This window comes from Quercus robur, chromosome 2 (assembly GCF_932294415.1).
Source record: "Quercus robur chromosome 2, dhQueRobu3.1, whole genome shotgun sequence".
Taxonomy (NCBI): Eukaryota; Viridiplantae; Streptophyta; class Magnoliopsida; order Fagales; family Fagaceae; genus Quercus; species Quercus robur.
In genome coordinates this window covers 31,317,138-31,340,347 of record NC_065535.1, presented here as the reverse complement: position 1 = coordinate 31,340,347, position 23,210 = coordinate 31,317,138, and the positions used below count along the sequence as shown (strand labels likewise).

The 23,210-nt window shown below is 32.8% G+C and overlaps 1 protein-coding gene across 2 annotated transcripts; it reads left to right on the top strand.

The window, feature by feature from the left end:
- The first annotated feature begins 776 nt into the window (after nt 1–776).
- LOC126713328 (uncharacterized) lies at nt 777–12,612 on the top strand. Of its 2 annotated transcripts, XM_050413062.1 has the most exons (5): nt 783–1,159; nt 1,299–1,416; nt 1,509–1,977; nt 3,260–3,396; nt 11,925–12,612. In XM_050413062.1, the coding sequence occupies exons 2-5, from the start codon at nt 1,339–1,341 to the stop codon at nt 12,387–12,389; spliced, it is 1,149 nt and encodes a 382-aa protein (XP_050269019.1). In that variant the 5' UTR covers nt 783–1,159; nt 1,299–1,338; the 3' UTR covers nt 12,390–12,612. The 2 variants fall into 2 exon arrangements, with proteins under 2 accessions (XP_050269020.1, XP_050269019.1); XM_050413063.1 differs by lacking the exon at nt 1,299–1,416 and having other exon boundaries at nt 777–1,159.
- The last annotated feature ends 10,598 nt before the right edge of the window (nt 12,613–23,210 follow it).

Genomic DNA, 23,210 nt, shown 5'->3' with positions numbered 1-23,210 from the left:
TTAGTTTTATACTTTAAATTGAATATATTCTATGTCGTCCAGTGTGGCTACTGGCTAAGCATATTCCTTGCTTTGCCTCAGAGTTGAACATTTGTTGCTTTAATCCATGCCATGTGACTTAATCCACTAGGCTTCATGTCAAGTTCTTTTTCCCTGTTATTGACACGATTTTAAAACTATTTAAAGAAATATATTTTAGATCATGTATTTTTAGAAGTAATAAATTATGTTTTCATGTTTAAAAAATTATCCAATTAAACACTATAGTTTCAGAATTGACAAACAAATTAAACCATGATACTTGAAAATTGTAACAAATTAAAACTCGATTTTATAGCAATTAAGGTTTAATATAAGTTGACGGTTTAATTTATTTTCTTTTGAAATAATATGGCTTAATTATTTTTTTGACACAAGATAGAATTTCTACTTTAACCTAATCTAAGTATATATGTATGTGAAGTCTCTCTTAGATATTTAAATCTCGGCTCTTACCTTCCACACCCTATAAGTATTTATACTTATGGAATGAGTGGTAATATGGCTTAATTTGTTAAACCCCTTTTAAACTTTAAAACTTTAAGGTTGAATCTTATTTGAGAGAGAGAGAGAGAGAGAGAGAGAGAGAGAGAGAGAGAGAGAATAATAAGGACCAAAAAGGCCAAAAAATAAATAAAATTTTGAACATACATATTTTGCCAAATGCCAACCCAATTCGTTTTTCTTTTTGGCCTAAACGATCCTTACGAGAAACTCACAATCACACATAAACATTTTTCTAATGGGAAAAAATAAAAGAAAAAGAAAAAGTAGACAAGTTTGTTGATGTTGATGAATTTTCCATTTCATGATCGCAACATGCCAGCAATTTCTTTGGTGACTGCTACTTTCAATTGGGTACTTTTAGATTCATTGGTGAGAGTCATGCTGAAAGTCTGAAACGCAACGTTTCGGCAACGGTATTTATTTATTTAAAAAAATGGTAAAATAAATACTGGGTTTTTTGGCTTCTTGCCTTGGTAACACAGCCATCTCTCTCCCACCATGTATGAGTTCAGACTTCTCTGTTACAAAGCTGAGTCTATGTCCATGACAAGCATAGCTCTTTAGCACTGAGCTTATGCCAAAGTACACGCAAAGAAACGGTTTTGTCTTTCAGGTTAGCAATCTCACGTTGTCCCTTCAGTTCATATGTGTGTGTGTGTTTAAAGATTACATTTTTATGCTATAACAAAAACACAATTTATGATGTCTCACTTTTAGTTTGAACATTTGGGGTTCAATTTATTTGAAAATAGGGTCATCCTGTAGTGCAAACAAGTGGGTTTGACTTCAAATATGGATTCAAGTTTTGTTCTTTTAGTGGGGTTCATTGTGATCCTACTATTTATGGATTGTTCTTCTGCTGATTCGAAGGTAAAAAATGAAGAAAGAAAGTTAATTTGATTCTGTATTGTTTCAATTGTTTAAAGGGCTAGTGTTGGTTTAATTGTAGATTTTGGATATAGGTGAATGAAGGTGCAAACAATGGTTTGGGTTCTGTAATTCCTGTACCTTTGAACAAAAAGGATGGTTTGGAAGATGAAAAAAAAGATGGGTCGAACTTGGTTTCGAATCCCACTGTAGTTGACAAGGTAAAGGGAGACCAAGTGGGTGGATCAAAGGAGGATCTTGGTGCTAAGACTGAGATAGATAAGAGCAGTTCAATTAGCCAATCTGAGTTGGGAGAAGTTGGTAGTGTGCAAAAGGGTGAGGGCAGTTCGAGGAAGGAATTGAAAGGAAAGGGGAGTGGTGATGAAAAGCAGAAGTTGGGAGATGGGGCAGAATCTAAGGATGTGCCTAAGGATGTGGGCAATGAAGGGGATGGGGACTCTTCAAAGACAGAGAGGAATGAGGGTCGGGGTGAAGAATGTGATTCATCTAATATGTGCAAAGTTGAGAAGAAGTTTGTTGCATGTTTGAGAGTTCCAGGGGATGGTATGTATTGACATTTTGTTCTGAGATTGTTTCTGCAAGTTAATTGCTAATCTTACTCAACTTAGTTGTTTGATTGTGACATTTAATGTTATCCTCTCACATTTACATTTGAAGTTAACTCCATAATCTGGTCAAACTTAAAATACCTTGGAAGCACGGATATGGGTACGGGTATGACACAGTGGCACTACAATTTTTGAAAAATTAGGACCTGACACAGTGGGGATACGCATATATTTTAATTACTAAATATAAATTTGTCTATATTTTTTAGCATTTATTTATTTTTCATATAATGTTAAACATATATCAATTTAAGAGCAATAATGGATAATAAGTGAGTTCAAGACTAATAAATGATGTTTAGAAATTAGAATACAAACCAAGGATAAGATCCAAAAGGGTAAATAAAAGATTATAATTGGATAAGTGTTCAAGATTGAAACTAAAAAGAAATAAAAGATAAGTTCCTCTTCCATATCCTGCAGTTTTTCAAAAGAAAAAAAGGACATGGCTGGGACATGTGTGCATAAGTGTCCTGTGTCCGATAGAGGTACAACACCTCAAATGAAGTGTCTATACTTCTTAGTAAAATACTCATTATGTTAGATTGTTTTTGTTTTTTTACTAAATTCACAAGTTTCAACTATTGGACAGAATGTGCTGATCACAAGTTGTGGTCATGTGAAAGAAAATATTATTCCATGGTTGCCAGGTGTTGTTCAATCTTTCAAGGATGTAATTTTTGAAAAATGCCTTACTCTGGTACATTACCATCTAATGAACATGGGTTAGGACATGGTGGTAAATCCATAATCCCATATTTAAACACAATGAGATTCTTTTCAACCATTGCATTACCTCTGGACTGTGGCATCAATCTGTATTTTAGTAATTTATTCCAGAAAATTTTGTAATGTAGGAAAGAGAGTTTTTGTCTGTAATAAATTCAACTCCTAATTTGAACCATCTGTCCTTGGTATAAAAATCAAAATGAGGTGTCAATTAGCAACGAATTAGATGTCAAATCCTGGGTCAATTCCTTATTTGTGGACTGGATAATTTTAAATTTGTAGAGCCTTCTAAATCTAAGTCGGTCTGATTTATAATTCCATTCAAAATGATCATGCTGAATCATCTAATGAAAAATGTTTTCAATATATCATTCATATACGCTACTGTTTGGTCTGACATGCAGAATTACATTTGCAATTTCTTTAACTTTATACTTTTTGAAATTCTTATTAACAATCTGAATGTAATGATGCTTGCATTTCTTCAGAATCTCCAGATCTTTTACTTTTAATTCAGAACAAGGGAGAAAGCGCCCTCTCTGTTACCATTTCTGCTCCTGATTCTGTTCGGCTAGCGGAAAAAGAAGTTCAAATTCAAGAGAAAGAAGTCAAAGAACACATAAAGGTACTAATGAAGTCACTAATTTTGTTTTCAGTTTCAATCACAAATGAGCTTTCATTTAATAAGTTCCTAGACCTTATGGATATAAGGCATGCTAATACCTTTTTCAAAGGTTTTCCCTTTTTGTCCTAATCCGAATAAATCAAGACAGGGAGTGATCATAATGAGCCTTTTCCCTCTTCAAAATATTTTATTATTTAAAAATACATATATATATATATATATATATATGAAAAAAGACAATAATTGATTATGATGATATATTGCTTTCTGTGCTTTGACTTCTCCAAAGAAGTTGGAAGGCTGATTTTGGTTTTAATGATTGTCAATTTCTGATAAAAGCAGATTAAATTTGACATCCAGATAAAACAAAACATTTTTCAACTAACAACTGAACTTGGATATGTCAAGTTCCTTTCTTTCTGTTATGAGTTTCTCCTTAAATAGTTTTAGCTTTAGTTAGCTTCCCCATTCAATGGATTTGTATTGCATTTGATGTTGCTGCATGCCTTCTGGAAGTCTAATGGCCTTGGAGCAATTGGATGCTGGCATATGAATAGCAAAAAGAAATAGGGGAATAAATCCGACCATCAGCCACTAAGGAAGCTTAGTCTGTTAAATGGATGATTCAAATTGGTTTTATTATGACATTGAGAAAAATTCCAATGCCCCTTAAGGCCTTAATTATATGCATTTTCTGCAATATCTTAGTTATCCAAGAGCATGTTTACTAAGCACAATGAATTGGAAAAGAAAATTGAAGTTCTCTGTTTAGATAGTTGATAGGCCTTTAACTATGCTATCCTTGTTTCTAGTCTGGATTTGATAGTTTTGGTGTTGTATTGTTAGTCTTGATGATTTGTAAGCTAGCAATTTTAGTTAGGTGGCCTTTGAAGGACTCTTTGTGTGTATCAGTGTGGCTGTACTCTGCTGGCCGTGTGCATTTGCTCTTTGTTTGTACTGTGTTTGTTCATCAATAAAATGTCTAAATGATCAAAACAAGAAAAGAAAAGATAGTTGATAGGGACCTCCAATCAAAGCTGTTTGCAGAAGTAACCGAAAAATAACACTAACTGCAGTTTACATCTAAGTAGCATGGAAATAGAGGAAAGAAGATTCATTTAGAGTTTGTGTCTAGGGAAATCAAGACATTAATCCAAAAAAAAGAAGAAGCACCAGATGATACAGAATCTTTAAGATTTTAGGACTAAATTAAATTTATTGATGAGCTCTTGAAGGGTTCTTAATAGGGTCTGATATTTAAGTGGTTATTTAGGTTTAAGTAACAAAAATATTGCATCTTGAATGTGTTTGATAGCTGTTTGGTATTGAAACTGTAAATAGATCAAGATTCTCAAAAAAAAAAAAAAAAAAAAAGCAAATAGAACAAAAATAAAGAAAGATAAACACTAGGATATCACACCTAAGTTTTCTTAAGCAATCACACTTAGCTAGGAGAAGAAATCACACTCTCAAAGCTTACAATGAGCTGTCGGAATTTTATTAAACAATCTCATATCTATGTTATGAATGTTATTGACCACAATAGTTGCTTTTGTATAGGCTATTGCTAAATCATTTCTTGGAAGACTAGGACTCTAAATTTCCTATTCCTAGAAAGATTAGTTCTACTAATAACCAAAAAAAAAAAAAAGTACTTTGTTGGGAAATTTAGACCTCAGTTGATAAAATTAACAAGTTTTAAACCCAAGTTGCTAATTAGATTTATTATGAATAAATCTTGTTAAAACAAACATACATCAATATCATGTACAATGGAATAGTAAATAAGACAAGATATGATGATCTAGGAAAACCAATGAAATAAACTAGTTTCACAGTAAAAAACCTAGGTGGAAACCTTCCCGAAAAGTAATTCACTATAGTAAAAAGAAGTTTCAGATCTAGTACAAAACTTTTGTCCCTAGACTTTACAATCCCTATAGATGAACTTACATCAGAAACCTTCTATCGCTTCAGAACCTCTGAACTCTTCAATATATGAATGCTACCATTTTACACGGGTCCCAGTACGTAACTAACTCCAGCAACTTGAAAATGTTAGCTGCAAAGTTCTTCACTTCATCAACAATGAAGATCAAGAAGTACTTGGTTACAAAACCTTAAAGCGCAAAAGACGCAATAACTTCTTGTAGAGAGAATAAGGCACTAGGTCACAGTTTACATATGTTCTCTATGTATAATGGCCTTTAAAATAAGCCTTATATATGTCTAGGATTGTGAGAAAAGAAACATTACACATACATGTCAGCATGAGCTGAAAATCAGATTTGAAAATTCTGATTTCATAGATCTCGACAGATTCAGCTTCTGTCGAGCTTCGTTCTTAAGTCTTGATAGATAATGTTTTTGTTGAGGTATTTGTCGAGCTTTAATGAACAGCTTTTCTTCACTTGTTTCTTGGTCCAATCTTCATGGCTTTAATACTTGGCTTGAACAACATGTTTCTTGAAGTATTAAATCCATCCTAAATTTACCCAATTACAAGTAAAGTGCATTTTGTTAAAGGATTAGCCAATTACATAAAATATGTCCGTAACATACTTAATAACTTATAAACCAAAAAGGAAAAGGAATAAAAACCTCAAAATAAGACTTATGGGCATTTGTTACAGCTAAGGACAGCACATTGTATAAAATCTTGAATTTACCAAAGTGCCCTATTCTAATAAAACTTCATTAAAATGATCCAGCAGCCAACAAAAAATAAAATAAGACTCAATTCAACTTAAAATAACTAATCAAGGTCCCAAGAGAGCTCTCCATCATCCCAAACATCCCAAATTAATGCATGAGCACTAGAACTAGCTTTTCCTCATCTCATATAAGTCTTTCAACAGGCCTGCCAGATATGTTCCCCATCATCTCTCCTCAACTCCTCGATGCTGGTATTAAAAAAAAATGGTAGTGTTCATGAAGGTCATGATTGATATGTTGAAACTCATCAGGAATAATCCAAGTACACTTTGAAAGAGGAAAATTCTTCCACTTAGGCTGTGTTTGTTTTGGCTTCAAATCACTTTTGGAAATGCTTTTCCGTAAATGCGGGTGTTTAGGTATGCAAGGAAAATTGGGTCAAACGGAAAATCATTTCCATTGACCGTAAAATATGCCCTCTGACCCTGTAAAACCATTTCCGTTTGTATTTTACCTTCAAATCAATTCTGCCCCAAGAAAACAGAAGAGAGAGAGAAACAGCAAGGAAGAGAGATCGCACACCAGCACCGGCGAGCTCGCGCCACCTGAAGCACCACGAAGATCGCACACCAGCACCGGCTCGTCGCACCCTAGCACCGGTGAGATCGCACACCAACACCGGCTCGTCGCACCCTAGCACTGGCGAGATCGCACACCACCATGAGCTCCGATCCACATCCAAGCTACCCAGAGAAACATAACCCAATCCCCATTTCGGCAAACCCACACCCACCTTGTCCGATCCACACCCACCCGATCTTGTGCCGCCTGAAGCACTACCGAGATCGCACCCTAGCACTGGCGAGATCGCACCCATGACCCACCCATGCTTGATCTCTCTCTTTCTCGATCTACCTCTCCTTTTCCCTCACTTGTCGATCACTCTCTCTTCCTCCTTCTCTCCGTTTGACTGTGTTTTTGAATTGTGGAAATGTTTTGTTTTGATTTTTGTTTGGTTTTGTTTTTATTTTTGTTTGTTTTAAGTTTATATATTGAAATTTTCTATTATAAAAATTGTTTGGTAACTGAGAAAATGGGTGAGAAAATGTGAGAAATAGTAGGAAAATAGCATTTTCATAATGCAACCAAACACATGAAAACATTTTCTAGAACAATTTTCATAATGCAGCCAAACACTTGAAAATATATTCCTTTCCCGAAAATAGCATTTTCGGAAAATATTTATTTTCCGGAAAATATTTATTTTCCGGAAAATATTTTACATGATCCAAACACAGCCTTAATCAAATACTTGTACCCACCATCTCTTGTTGACACAATTTGATCGACAGGACATCTTTGATTTCTTCCATTATGTTAAGGGTTGGGGGCAATCAAACAATAGCGGGTGCCTCATGTTCATCAAGATTTTAATGACCTGGATACACTGTTAAATCTTTGATGTAAACACGTTACTAATGCCCATGTCTGACGGTAACTCAAAGACAAGCATTGGGGCCTATCTTCGTCACAATCTTGTTGGGACCAACATTCTTGGAATGTAGTTTCTTGTAATCTTCTTAAGAAATTGCTTAGGTTGAATACAAACCATAACCGTATGACTAGCAAAGGTTTCAAATTTGGCACTTGATCTTGCACTTGGAGGCAAAGTAATCCAATTAATGGGCTTTCTAGGTTGCAAACCAGTAACAATCTCAAGGGTTATATGACCAATAGTTCGATTAACAAAACTATTGTAAGCAAATTCTGCAATAAGAAGTGAGTGGTCCCAATTAGTAACATGATCACCCAAACTCCGATTTACATCTATTTGGATGTGGAAAGATTATAAAAAAGAAAAACCTCAAGCTTTCTATTCAGAATCCTCCATAAAGTCTTCCAAAAATAGCTCATAAACTTGGCATCTCGATCCAACACAATAGTCGTAGGCAGCTCATGTGATGCAAGGAGGACAATTAACTTTATTTCAGAATTTATTATTCTCTAGATTTCATTTTTGAATTTTGAATTTATTTAATGCTCTTGAGGAATTCATGGGATGTTATGGAATGTATTTTACTTGATTGAGACTGTCCTTTTGATGATATTTTTCGTTTCCCTTATTTCTAATTGTCCACCCTTTGTTCTGTGTCACCATGTAAACTAACAACTTATTGAAAGAAAATTTTAGCTATGTGGACCACATTTGATGTCTTTGAACATGGAATAAAATGTGCCTTTTTTGAGAATTTATCAACCACCTCAAATGTGGCATCATGGCCCGTAAAATTTCTTGGAAGTCTTTGGACAAAGTTCATACTAAGATCTTCCCAAGGAACATGGGTATTGGTATGGGTGTGTAAAGACTAAAGACCCGTATTCTTCTTCCTTCCCTTGGCTAGCTGACAAATGTGACAATGGGAGATAGCCTTTGCAACATCATGCTTTAAACGAGGCTAATAAAAACCAATCTTTGACCATATTGTCTTATCATGCCCAAGAAGATGGCATGCTGCCCCTCCAGCATGCAATTCTCATATCACTTGTCCTATAAGAGAAGTGCTGGGTATAAATAAGCAAGTTCGCTTGGAGGGGTAACCATAGTGTATAGAAAAACCCAAGTATTGTGCTTGCTGCCCACTCAATAACTCGGTGTATATTATGCTGAAATCTTTACAAGAAGGGTAGTCTTTACTCTTCAATGAGTTTATCAAATCCAATCACTTGTACTGCCAAAGAAGTAAGGATATAGATCACCCGACATAATGCATATGTTGTGCTTTTGTGCTTAAAAAAAAGGTGTATATTGCACAAAGCAAACTCACTTCCAATTTCAACCTCTTTTGAGAGTTTATATATTTTCATTGATTGAGTTTCCTTGTAATTGAGATGATTGTGTCAATAACAAAGAGTTCTTAAATAGGAGAGCGAAAGTTGGTTCTAGTCGTCATAATGCTAATTTGGCTCTGATACCAATTTTGATGTAGGATCTATAAGAATTCAGCACTTAATTTGATTTCTTGATGAGTTCTTAGATAGGGTTTGATGTTTAAGGGGTTATGTAGGTTTAGTTATTGTTATTATTCAAAAAAAAAAAAAAAATCATCTTGAATATGTTTGAACTATAGGCAATCACACCTAGGTTTTCTCTCGCCTCTTATAAGCCTTCACAGGAGGCTGCTGGTTATGTTCCACATTACTAACCTGTAAGAAAATAGTAGTAATAACATATTTTTAACTTATACATTTTGCTTTTCTATGGGGGTTAAGGCTTTCTTGTGGCTTATTTATACGCAGTCGTTTCTATGAAATGCATCCATAATAACTAATAATTTTATAGCAGACTGTTCTTCTTACTGAGATGTCAAGAGTCCTTTCTATCTTCTGTTCTTGATTTTCCCTCTTCCGTCAGTAGTTTATATGTATTTATGGCACTAGTGCAAGCTATTGCCTGCAAAATATCTTGATCAGATCCAAGTTATCTACTTGTTACCAGGGAATTAGCCACATACAACCTGACTCTCTCCCTCTCTCTCCCTCTCTCTCTCTCTCTCTCTCTCTCTCTCTCTCTCTCTTTTGTTGAGCTTGAGCACTAAACAACCTGTGGTATTATATGACATGATATAGATGCTTCAAGCAAGAGAAGAGATACAAGCATTTTATTAGCATTTGTTTAGAATATCTTGAAAATTCTAATTTTGACCCCAACTAGCAAAATTACCAGACTAACAGATTAAGCACTACTTAAGGCTGCGCTTGTTACAACATGTTTTCCACATTTTTGGGTGTTTGACCCAATTGAAAATGCTTGTCAAACCAAAAATCAATTTCGGTTTGATTCACAAAATATTTCATCAGGCATAAAACGTTTTACACCCCACAGCAAACCTAACCCTCCACTACAACCCTGCATCTGTCTTGCCGGAGAGAACCCACCACTGTCACCACCATTGCTCCTCCCACTGCTGCTGCCTTAGTCTGCTGACCCAGCCATCGCTCGCCTCTCTCTCTCATTAATCTGTAAGCCACCGCCCCCTCCACGCAAGAAATAATCCCTCTGGCAACAAACCTAAAACCAAATAGGGTCCAGTGACCAACGTGTGACCCCCCTAAGGTCATCCCAGCCCCCAAAAAGATTCGCTAGTCTATAGATCTTCAACTTTTTTTGTAGTTTTTTACTTGTAATATTTTTATTAGATCAATTTTTTTATCTGTCAAAATCAATTTGATCTGGTGTTTGATTTTGTTTTCATTATGTTATGTTTTGTGAGATTATACTATATTAAATGTTGGTATGGTGAATTTTGTGTTTACTAAGTTATATTTTGTAAAATTCTTGTGGATTTGTGTTCATTATGTTAGATTTTGTGAGTTTGTACTATGTTAAATGTTGGTACGTTGAATTTTGTTTTCATTATGAACAAAAATTGTTATTTCTTTTATCAAAAAAAAAAAATGTTATTTTTATTTGAATATAAAAGACAGGAATTTTTATTATTTATTTTCCATAAAAGCCATATGCTTGAAAATGTTTTCCAAAGCATTTTCATGAATGCAAAAAATAAAAAAAAAATAAAAAAAATAAAATAAAAAAACTGTTTTTCCTGAAATTTTCAACTTAAAAAATTTTTCATCAAAATTTTTTTACGTTGAAACAAACCCAAACTGGGTCCAAAACAATATATCAGTTAAAACATCACAGTAAATATCACCACAATCCAAAAGAAATAAACAATAGGAAAAAGAACACAAGGATTTTGTGATGAAGTGGAAAAATTATGAAGAATTCTTCAAAAGATAAACCGCTGCCTCATCCAAAAAAAAAAGAAAAAAAAGACAAACCACTCCGTTAAGTAACCTACCCACTAGGAGAATCTATCTGTCACCTCACAAACGACCAACTCACCTCCCACGGCAGTGTCCTAGGCTCTCGGCTTTTCCATAAATATACTCATCTGCAACCACCAGAACTCTAGTAACTCACTGATAGATTAGAGGGTAACAAAATTTTGAGGTTTGAATGAGAAACTCTGGAAGGAACTTACAAGGAGAACAACTGAACGAGAGGATCAAATTTGGTTCTCAAGGTATAAAAACTTAGGGAAGGATTTCTCAGTTTTGGCTTAAGAAAGAAGATACTCTTAGATTTTCTCGATTATTGGATTTTTCAGTAGAATTAGGATTGTAGAATTCGTGATCTTGCTCAAGCAAAGATCGAGCGAGGCCTAAGTTTGCTCAAGTGAGCCTTAAGAACTTCAACATCTTCAAACAATTCTTTATTAATGAAAACTTTGTCTAGCTAAAAATGACAGTTATTACGACCCTTATTGATACATGGATTTTGCGAAGCTAAATCCTAACACATTTGTTATGCTTCTTATCAGCTTTAGAATAGTGTATAAAATTGTTATGTGAATCATTCAGTGTATGCTCCTGGTGCAGCACCCATTTTTGGATGATAGCATTCAAATGCATATATCAAATTAGTGTTACTTTCTTTGTGCATGAAAATTTTGACATAAAGGGTTAATATTCATCTTGTCCTTTTAAAAATTTTTGTTGGCATGTTGTAACATTTAAGACAAGACACTTGATTCCTTTATGCACATTGCCGACCTAAATGCTTGAAATTTCAGAGATGAATGGCTACTATGGTTAGCAGACACGCTGACATGGAACATTTATTTGGTTGTGAACCTGAGGAGCATAGCATTTTAACTGGAAAGAGAGCTAATTCGCTTATAATACTGATGGGCTTGCTTGGCACCTTTTGCTCTGTTATCACCCATGTCATTTAGTACTTGAGAGCTATGACAAGGAGTATTATCAATGACTTATAGAGTGAGTTGTAACTTGATATCTAAATTGTGCAGGTGACGGTTTTAAACGTAGATGGAGGAACTGACAGTTTGATCACCTTAACGGCAGGAAATGACAAGTGCAGCCTTGATTTTAGGGATCTGATTGCACACAGTTCCCAGAAAGAGTTTGACAATACCCCCAAGTCCTTGTTCATAAGCTCCCTAACAAAAAGACCTGCTGTTGCACTTATCTTCCTTGGTCCACTACTGATACTTGTATCAGCTTGGATATGCATAAGCTTTAGGCGGAGGCGTTTATCAGGAAATGGCTCTAAATACCAAAAGCTAGACATGGAGCTTCCAGTTTCCAGTGTGGCAAAATCAGAGTTGGACACTAATGATGGATGGGATGAAAATTGGGGTGATAGTTGGGACGATGAGGAGGCACCAAAGACACCCTCAATGCCTGTTACTCCAAACCTCTCATCTAAAGGTTTAGCCTCGCGACGGTTGAACAAAGATGGGTGGAAAGATTAGTTGCATTAGGGTTGCCAGCAAACACTCATATAGAAGAAAAAGGAAGAGATGATAAACTTACTTTTGTTCTTTATCACACTATCCACTTTTCCTTCATAGTTAGCTTACAGTAATTCTAGTACTGCAAAAAAAAAAGTCACAACTTTTATCATAATTATTTTACGTGGCAAATTATAACTAACTACCTGTCATTTTTACATGAACTTATCATTTTTTTCTACTACTCATAGTCTGCCATGTGGATATTGTGGTTCTAGAATTTTTGGTTAGGTTATTGATTTTTGTTACCCAGCTGAAACAGTCAACAAGTTTTTATATTTTATGCTTGCACCAAGTGGCTTCTGGGTATTATCCTCTCAACATATATCCTTAGTAATTTTTTACAAAATTATTATATTATATTTTATTAATAGTTAGAAGTGAAAGATTTGAATCTTAGATGTCTCTTTAATGCATTAAGAGGTGTCAACTAATTAAGTTATAAGGTTCTTGGTAAATCTTTTTTATTTTTATTTTAATTTGCTAGAAGTTGGTAGTTATACTTATACCTAAAAAGGAAGTGGATGGGTTTCAGATAGTTTAACTGGTAAAGTCTATAATATTGAATAAGAGATCTGGGGTTCAAACTCTGTTTATACCAAAAACTGATTAGTGTCTTGATTTGATAATATAGAGTTATCATCAATAGTGGATATTATAAGTTGAAACTTTTTTTTTATAAAAAAAGTGGGGTTTTAAAAAAATTGTATGTAATTTAAAAAAAAAAAGAAAAAAAAGAAATAGCTATTGGTAAACGCACACTTAAGACATTTAGGGTCTGTTTGTGTAGCGGCTGCAGCTGCGTTTTTTTAGATTGGTTTTTTTTGGGCTGGTCATGGTACTGTTCATGGACAAGCTTAGTGATGAAAATGCATGAACAATAATTTGCAATAATAAAAATATTTTGCTATAGTGTTTTCAGTAATAAATTTTTAATTTTCAGCAAAATAAGCAATATTTAAACATACACTTAGTATGAATTTGAAGAGGTAAAAAATTTGAAAGAGTATTGATCTAGGTGATAATGGGTTAAAGACTTTATGTAACTACTAACTAGGCGCAATTCTTTGCAGGAAGCCCAATAACCCACTATAGAGTAGTAGGGACTGAGATGTTTATGAGCTTAACAAAATCCTCCACTTTCGGTTTCAATTTCAACTAGCTTTGGGTGAACTCATGTCACGCTCAACAGGGATTTTATTGGGTTGGGCCTGGAATGGCTTCACATATGCTAGGTTGGACCCCAGCTCTGTTATTTATTTTCTTATTGGGGCTCTAGGGTCTAATCCAAAGTCCAAACTATACTCTTCCAATTTGTGATAATAGTACTGAATTCTTCACAATTGATGAATTGGCTATTTAACCGTGGCGTTACTAGCATTTGTTTATCAATGTATTGCATCGATCCTAACCCATCTATTGCGTCAATAATTATTTTATGTATCGAGTATTTACGTCTTTTTTCTTTTCTTTTTTTTACGATATAGGTGGTTCACACACAATATATGGGTAGAGAAGTTTCAATTGTTAATTTTTTTTTTTGGAGGAATTAATCTCTTATGCTCTCTTCTATATGGATTCATGGAAAACTAGTAAAAGATCAACTCATTCATCTTTTAGAATTACAGATAAAATAACTTTGATCCTTGTCAAACTTCTTGAATTAATGGGAAAAAACGAAAGCAAAAACTAACAACTAGCTAGCTAGTTTGTAGGGTTCATAGCCTCCACAAATTTTAATTTATAAATAATAAAAAAAAAAACCATGAAAAAATATTTCCATAACCGTATTGATCATGATGATGAAAGCTTTAATAGCACAGCCATGTTCTTCCTATACATGTAAAAATAAAAAAATAAACACACAAATACAAAAGAAGGCTATGTATAGTATAATAAAACAAAATTGATTAGATAAAACTCGAAATTTTGCCGTCCTTTTGGTTTTATTGGACCGTCTACATGCGTAATGCATGTGTGCTTCTAAAATCTACTAGGCACGCAGATCGCGCTGACCATAGGATTAAATTTCTTTATTTGAATTTTTTTTAAGGCTATATGCTACATTATTATTATTATTATAATTATAAAGTTACTTGTTTATGGTAACACACTCTTTCCTCATGTCAAACATACAAATCCCATTTGATTCACCTTATTTATTCAGTTTACACGAGACAAAATGTTTTATCCCTAAATCACTTTCCTTCCAATTCTTTTATTTCTCTATGTTGTCCATTTTCCTAGTTAAGTTTAGTAGGTAGAGCAGAAGGTGAAATTCGAATCACAAACAGGGTATAATCACTTGAACCCTCTAGTGGTATAATTTTTTTTTTTTTTTATAGATATATTAGAACTTAATTCAAATTGGGTCAAGGGAAAATAAAACTTGTCCCACCCCTCTCTAAAATCTTGCTATTTCCTTCATATATCAGCTCAAATAATATCACAAATCCCAAACAACTAGTTTACAAATCACCAATCCAAACAATCACTTCAGCCCCCTTAACTTGAAATCATGGTTTTGTCCCAAATATAATTTCTAATCTTTGACATAAATAATCATTTACTAGTATCATAGACATATATATATATATATATATATATATTATATGTTAGGTGATATCTTGTGTATCAAATGCATATAATATTAATTTCACAGTCCATCCTACATGTAGTAAGACTAAGACCCATTTGCACCTATAAACCTATTACCTATGGAACTTATCAAACTAAACAGTAAAAAAACAGTTGTGGAAATTTGTGTATTTCTATAATAAGTTTTCTATTTTTACATATACAGCCAAATACCCTGGCAGTTAGGAGCCATGTGAAGCCGTAGCATCAAGTCAACCACGTGTTCCATTCCTATTGGACCACATTGACGGAGGCACGTGCAGTCTCTCTCTCCCTTTTTGGCTGCATGAGATGTCTGGGTTTTGAGACATCACGTGGTAGGCCCCACACAAATATTGTCAGGTCGCACGTGCACTCACATGAGCCTAAGATTTGTTGCCCTCTTGGGATCACGACACGTGTCCCTCATTGTCCCCGGATTCATCGGCCACAGTATCACCGTTGATTGCGATTGCAGAGAGAGCACCGTGGGCCCTCCGATTTGACGTGAATTGCGGAGGTATTGACGGCTATGATCTGTTAACATTACATTCTTATCGTATCCTCCTCGTCTTCAATTTGTCAATTCTTATTTCACTTTACTCTTTAGACTTAGTTCAAAGCTCCGCCGACGTAATACGACAAAGTTTTCTATAGCTATAATTTGATATGATTTAGACATTAAATTACTTAAAAAAAAAGATTTAGATATTAAATTATAAGTTTATATACAATGTAAATTGTTTGGAGAGATATATTATATTTTATTTTGTCTCTTGAATTATCAAAACCATTCCCAAATCGAAATTTCGTGACACTTAATTCTCTGTAGTCTGTTTTGATATTAATTTTAACAAAATTTAGAATAAAAAAATTAATTTACCAATCTATTATTTCTTTTTACAATATTTTTACAAAATGTTGATGTGGTCAACTTCTTACTGGTTTTTATTTAAACCTATCATTAATATTACTTTTTTCATTTATCAATAATTACACACCACATTAGCAATTTATAAAATTTTTTGTAAAATAGTTTATATTTCTAGCATTATTCTTGTTTTGGACAAAGTGTAAAATAAGATATAGTTTAAAGTAAAAAAAAAAATTGTAATTTTTCAAATTAAAAAAAATGTTTTTATGACAATAATTATATGATTGATTATTATTATATAATTTTCCAATACTTCTACGTTTTATAACTTACATCAAATGTCGTCATGAGGTGTTAATTGAGTTACAAAAACTTTTACCTGACTTATTTAACTTATTAATTCATAAACAACTTTTTAAAATTTATTCCATTTTAAAAAAAAAAATTTAAAGTCTACTTCTTGTTTATGTCGTTGACAAAGTCCCCACTCTTATTATTACTTTATTAGTAAAATAGTGTGCTTTTTCTATTTTTTTTAAATATAATTTTCAAGGATCTTATAACTTAATTGACATATTCTCATGCACAAAATGCTTGGGTCTAAAGAAAAAATATTCGAATTGCGAGATTAACAGTGTGTTCAAATATGGTATTCTAATTTCTAATTACGCACGATATACATCATTTTCATGTTCAGCAGAAACTTTTACGTTTTAATAGGTACAGTAATATTTTAAATCCAATAAGTTTTTAATATAGAAAGAAATCACCTCAAATCTCATGAGATAAGCTTTTAACGCAGATGAAAATTGAAACTCAAAAATCTTGTTCAGCTAAAAGAAAAACTTCACCGGTTAAAATATCTGGCATCTACTCTCCAATAGCAACCTTGGACACGCATAAAAGAGGCAGACTGCACGCAAGACATCAATGTCTAGTTGCAGAAAATCACAAAAGATTGGGCCCTAAAATCCATTACAGTTAGTGGGGACGTTAAGGACGTTGGTGTCGGCTTTTGAGCTTCACTTTATTAGTCTAGAAATCGCTTTAATCTGAATTTATTTAAATTCTAATATTAAAAAAAAAAAATGTAATCTAGCAAATCTCATTCAAAATGTTTTTTTTTTTTTTTTTTTAATCTTCGTTATACATTTTTTCAGTGGCCGCATGGCCCGCATGCATGAAGATCATAAACTATGAACTAATTTGGGATACTGTGCTCTTGGGGGGCTGAGCTTTAATTTATATGTGGATCTCTCTCTCTCTCTTAAACACTTTTTGAATTTCGATATTCATATACTATTAGTAAGTTTCTCATGCACTTTCCTCTTTCTTATCTGTTTGGGATTTGGTATATGAAATGGAAGTGCATGCCTCTTTCTTTTTTGTCGGAAGGTGCAACATTTAAGGCCATTTTTAGAGGTGTAGCTTTCTAATTTCTCTCTCTTAGTATTTCGTTTTCCTTCTCAAGCTCAACAAAGATGACAATTTAAATACCTAAACGTTATCCCCTTGTCACCTCAGTCCATATTCAGAGCAATCAATCAACAAAGATGAAAATTTGATTTTGAATATCAAAAAGTTAATTGGATTGATGGTTGCAGCCAAAGTCTATTTCTTTCCATTTTCTTTTTATTTTTTTTTTTGTAAGTGGGTTTTTGGCTGTGAATTTTTATTAGCAAAACGTACACTTAGAATTTTAGTTTAATGAAGACATTTACAATTTGGAAAATAAAGGAAGAAACTAGCAACCAAATGAACTGGTATGAGAAGAATGGAGTCCCTTGATATGGTGATCCCTTAATTTTAGCACTTGGCCACACCAAGGTTCCCAATCAATTGAGAAGTGGTCCTTAAAAGTTAAAAGTGACATGCCATGTTCGACCACAATTACTCTTTTGCTATGAAGTATGAATAGGCCAATGAAGTTGTTTAACATTATATATTTTTAGTTAGGAGGTCAGTGGTCACCAATTTTGTGGGTGCTGCATCCATCTATTAGAGCGGTAAAACAAGATTGAAATGGAAATCATTTTCATGGTGAAGTGATTTTCTTGAGTATATAAATGAAGTGGAAGGACCACCTTAGAGACACAGCTTGTTTCTTTTGTTGGTATAGCTCCAATGTCGTGCATTTTTTTTGCCTTTAAATCCCAAAGTGGAATCTTCGGCTCAGAAGTTGAGCGCATAGTTTTATGGAAGATCTTCATGGGTACTTTTCCTATATGCAAATTTTATTGGGCCCTGTTTGACAATAACAATCACACCAATGAATTAATTCCCGCTTGAAGTTACAAACACTTGCTACCAAAGATCATTGAGATTTAGAGAACTTATTGCCATAGTGAGATCATTACAAAGATCATTGTAATTTAGTTTCTAATAAGAGAATTTTTTTTTGTAGTTTATAGGGCTTACTAAAGATATTATGCTTGTAAGAGCATTCGTATCTGGTTTCTACAAAAAATTTCATTTTATCATCTTAAAAACTACTTTATCATTTATACCATATCATTTTACAACACATCTAATATTCCAACTTTTTTATTTTCCTATACAATACATTAAAATAATATATCATCCCAATAAAATATATAACCCAAAAGTGATTCAGGCAGAGAGAGAGAGGGAGAAGAAATTAATAAAATATGGAGTTCAAATTTTACAAGTTGCTACAATATCGTCTTATATGTAAGACGGTACTGTAATACTATTGCAATTTTTTTTGCAATTAGCAGTGTGAATAAAGCATGTCTTTTGCACTTTGATGGTAAAATATCTCAACATATGCAATATAGAAGTGCGAATGCGAATGCTCTAAGTGTTTCCTTGTGACTTTGTAATTTATTTTAATCATTGTTATTGAAGTTTGATTCAAGTTCTTCGTTGTTTGTCGCATTTGATTTGAAATAAGTTTACTTCTAATCAATTTAATGTTAGTATGATAATATAAGTTTAGATAAGTTTTTTGTAAACCTTCGAATCAGTAATTGTTTAGATGAATTAAGTTTTAAAAATTGGTTTGTTTGCTTCCCTAAGATCCAATGGGTTTAGAAGAAATTTAGAATTCAATCCTAGTACTTGATAACTTAGAATTTCCCTTTACATGCTTTCATTTTTCATTGTTAGTTGTATTTTTCACTAAATAAATAAAAGTCTCATTAGTATGGCATTTTAGAACTCCATCCATAAATCTATGGATAAAATAATTCACTAGAAAAAAAATTTAGTACTATAAATTATTATACAATTTCTTTGTTACAATTATGATGTAAGTCATGTAACAGAGTGTGAGTAAAAAAAAAAAAAAAAGTAAGTAATAGGCAACTATCAACGATTTGCGCATCAAAATTGTAATAAAAAGTTATGGAATAATTTGCGGTGTGATTTGAAATTAGACATTGTAGGACCTCTAACTAATACAATCGGTACTCACACTTGGAAAAATGGTTCATTCTGCACACTTCTTTTAATTTAGTTGTCAAACATGGTGACTACAATCGGTACTCACACTTGGAAAAATGGTTCATTCTGCACACTTCTTTTAATTGAGTTGTCAAACATGGTGACTACAATCGGTATTCACACTTGGAAAAATGGTTCATTCTGCACACTTCTTTTAATTGAGTTGTCAAACATGGAAGTCACCGACACAAATTATTCTGCAAGTTCTAATCATTTTGCAGTAAAAAGTAGTACTAGGTAAATCATTTTCACTCATATGGTTACAATGCCTTTTGACAAAATGAAAAAGACACAAAATGTAGGTTGATGTTCAGTAACAAGATGATTGAAAGTTGAAACTCATTTACTTAATTTTTTTTTTCCTTCTATCAAAATTCAAAAGGATATTTGATTGGATGGGATTTTATGTTGTGTGGGGTTACGGACAAGTACTAATTTTAATGTTTAAAAAGCTTGTTGCAAATCTAGTAGGTTTTAATTTTAATATTAGAAATTGGACCACACAGTGGGGAAGAGAAGACATTAATGTGATTTTCCATGATGACAGCTATTATGAAATTATGAAAATACAATGATAGTTTTTAACCAAAAAAAAGAAAAAAGAAACTACAATGATAGTTTTGATTGTGATTTGTGACTATTAGTCTAACATTTCATCATATGGTTTCTAGACAACCTAGAAACATGCACAAGACTGAATGACTTCCAGTATGTTTTTACTAGTTCAGTACACTTGCTTTTACCTAATTTAAGGTAACCATTTGTAATTTCACTTTTATCAACATGGAGCTGCATGTATTAGTCTGTTCACTACAACGTAGAGGCCACATCCAATCTTGTCTTTAAATTCTCAACTCAAACATAAGAAGACATAATGGGTTCTAGTTGACCGTATATTTATCTATGATAATTCAATTAATTTTATTGATAAAGTTTATTATCATCTAATAAAGGATCTATGGTTGAATTTAATCTGCACAAAAACAAAAACCTATTAGTATTTTTTTTATGAAAAAAACCTATTAGTATTTAGGATTAATAACAAAACAATAATTATAGAGCTAACACTATTGATTTAAATCTTACATATGTAACTAAAAAAGAAATACAAGACATTTTTGTTCTAATCGGCCCATTTTAACGCTTCATTTGTTTCAATGGAAAACTTTGTGTGAAAAGAGTTTTTTGTATTTTTCAGTATTTGGTTGTATCAGAAAAAATGAGTCAAAGGAAAACTATATTTAGTCAACATTTTTCTCAAAAAAAAAAAAAATAGTCAACATAAAAAGTATGGTTTATTTTTAGACATTATTTTCCACTAAATTTAATTATAAAAAAAAAAAAAAAAACAACTTTTTCACACGATAAGCTAAATAAAGGAAGTTCCAATTCATTTATGGTCGCTATTAAATATATGTATATATATATATATATATATAAGAGATTGTTTTAATGTTTTATAATAAAAAAAACAAATTTGTCACACGATAAGCTAAATAAGAGAAGTTCCAACTCATTTATGGTTGCTATCAAATATAAAAAAGAAAAAGAAAAAAAAGAGATTGTTTTAATGTTTTATAAAAAAATACATTTTGAAAAATGATTCATTTTCTAGAAAACATTAATGACAAAACAAATAGAGCATAAACTAAGGAATGAGAGTATGACCTTTTGTTTCAACCAATTCAGCCCCAAATCCAATTATTGTTGCTACAATCACGTATTGAATTTGTTTTTTTAATATGTATTTTGACAAATTATATTATAGACTAAGAATTTAAATATGAGAAAATTTAATCATCATTATCAGTACACAGTACCCCTGTTCAAGCATGGATATTGGCAGATTTTGCACTCAAAAAAGATCCAAAATACTACAAATTAAGAAGCTAGAAGCATGAGAGCACTCAGGTAATGGAGGTATTAAGTATTAACAATAATTTGCACCAGAGAATAGTGCTAATAATGGAAAGTGATAACATGATAAACAATTATTATATATGTGCACTGAATAATGGTTTGCAAGCTGGTACAGACTTAAAACAAGAAAAATTAAAAGTCACTAAGAAAAAGTGTGAAGCCCCTCGCAAGTCGCAACACATTTCTCCTTGATTAGCTCACTCCGTAATCCGTATGACCCGGCCTGTACCATATATGAGTATGCCTTGATTTGCGCTTGGTGTAAACTTTATGGATAGAGTCAATTGTTTCAATGTTAGTCTTGTTTGAGTTGTTTCTTCCATGTCTACTTGTTAATTGTCATAAGCAAAAAGAACAAGAAAACAAAACAAAAGTCTCAGTAGACAAAATAATATGGAAGATCCTTTTAATAATAAAAAGAAATAATAAGTTGAGGTATGTACTTTTCTTTTGGTGGGCAACATTGTATTTAACCATCAATTCAGCTTGTCCATGAGGTTTTCATTGTCATCACATGTAAACTTTTCAATGGAAATGCATAAAATGGTGAGGCATAAGGACAGAGTTACTTACCAAATTGTGGAGGTGATGTCAAAATTCAACTTGCCTTCTGATTTAACAAAATATAGTGGTATTAAAATGTGACTGTTTTTCCTCCAAAAGTGTTTGGGTTATGCGAAGTTTGGTTTGTGTTCAATCTTATTTGTGACCTGACTCTACTTGGAAGCATTACAGTATCACCAGTAGCTTATTTAAATTTTTGTAATGTTTGGACAGTGAACAGTGATATTTAATTTTTACCTACCTATTTTTTCAAATACACTTTCCAACAGATTCTCTATCATTTTCTCCATCTTATTTAAATATTATTTCTTTATTAATTCTTTATTCTTTTTTTAACAAGTACACATCTTCCAACATTTTTTTATTCAATAGCTGACTATTAGAATAGAAAAAAACATTTGCAATGTGAACAGTAAACTCTACAGTGTTCTCTACTTGTAGAGAAGCACTGTAGTAATTCTAATCTAAAAAATTGAGATGGAGAAGCTATTGGAGTGGGTTTTAGGGGTGTTTTCTATCTAAAATTGGCTTTAAAGAAGCCATTGGAGATGCTCTTACGGTTTTAAATGAGTGACTTTCTAAAGCTTGAGCCTACAATTTTTTGGCCAATTTTGTATCCACTATATGGTATATATATGTATTTGTAAAATGTATAGTAGCAGTGTATTTACCCTCTCCTTCCCTGATATAGTGAAATTGCTGCAATTCCATGAAAGTTAGCACATTACTGAACCATGTACATCTTATATTGTGGGATTGATTTTTTTTTTTTTGTTGCAATTTTTTCTTTATTTTTCTCATCTCATATATTTTTGGAATTAGGATAAATTCCTATCAAAAAGGCGGGAGAGAGAGAAAAACTAGCAATAGAATTTAAGGGCAAATTGTTGAATGAGACATTTTATTTGTTTGTGACTATAAGAATTTAAATGGAACGGAGCATTTTCATTCAAGGACAAAATGAAGGTGACTATCACAAATGCATAAACCATCTTTTACCAAGAAAATAGACTAAAAAATTTTCATTTCAAAACAAATAGAAAGATTTCATAGTATATTTCCTAGTCCCACAACTTTTATGATACCATTGAACTAGTCGGTTGGAAGAAGAGCAAAGGGAGAGATAAGGGGTCCCTCACACCAGTAAATCTCCCAAACTCATTTGTCAGTCTCACTAGGAGACATGCACATATCATATAAGATCTAAATTGGGACGTGTGTCTCTCAAATAATCACAGTCTAATTCGCACGTGTAATGGGCTTCGATTCAAAAGTTATCGGAGTTGTTGTTGATGATATTAAAGCACCGCGTGCATGAAGAGGGAACCACATGATGCACTCCT

Bases quoted from the DNA above. Each gene is read 5' to 3' on its own strand.
- LOC126713328 (XM_050413062.1), top strand. From the start codon at position 1,339: ATGGATTCAAGTTTTGTTCTTTTAGTGGGGTTCATTGTGATCCTACTA. The intron at 1,417-1,508 runs GTAAAAAATGAA...TTTTGGATATAG, and splicing joins GTTCTTCTGCTGATTCGAAG to GTGAATGAAGGTGCAAACAA. The intron at 1,978-3,259 runs GTATGTATTGAC...GCATTTCTTCAG, and splicing joins TTTGAGAGTTCCAGGGGATG to AATCTCCAGATCTTTTACTT.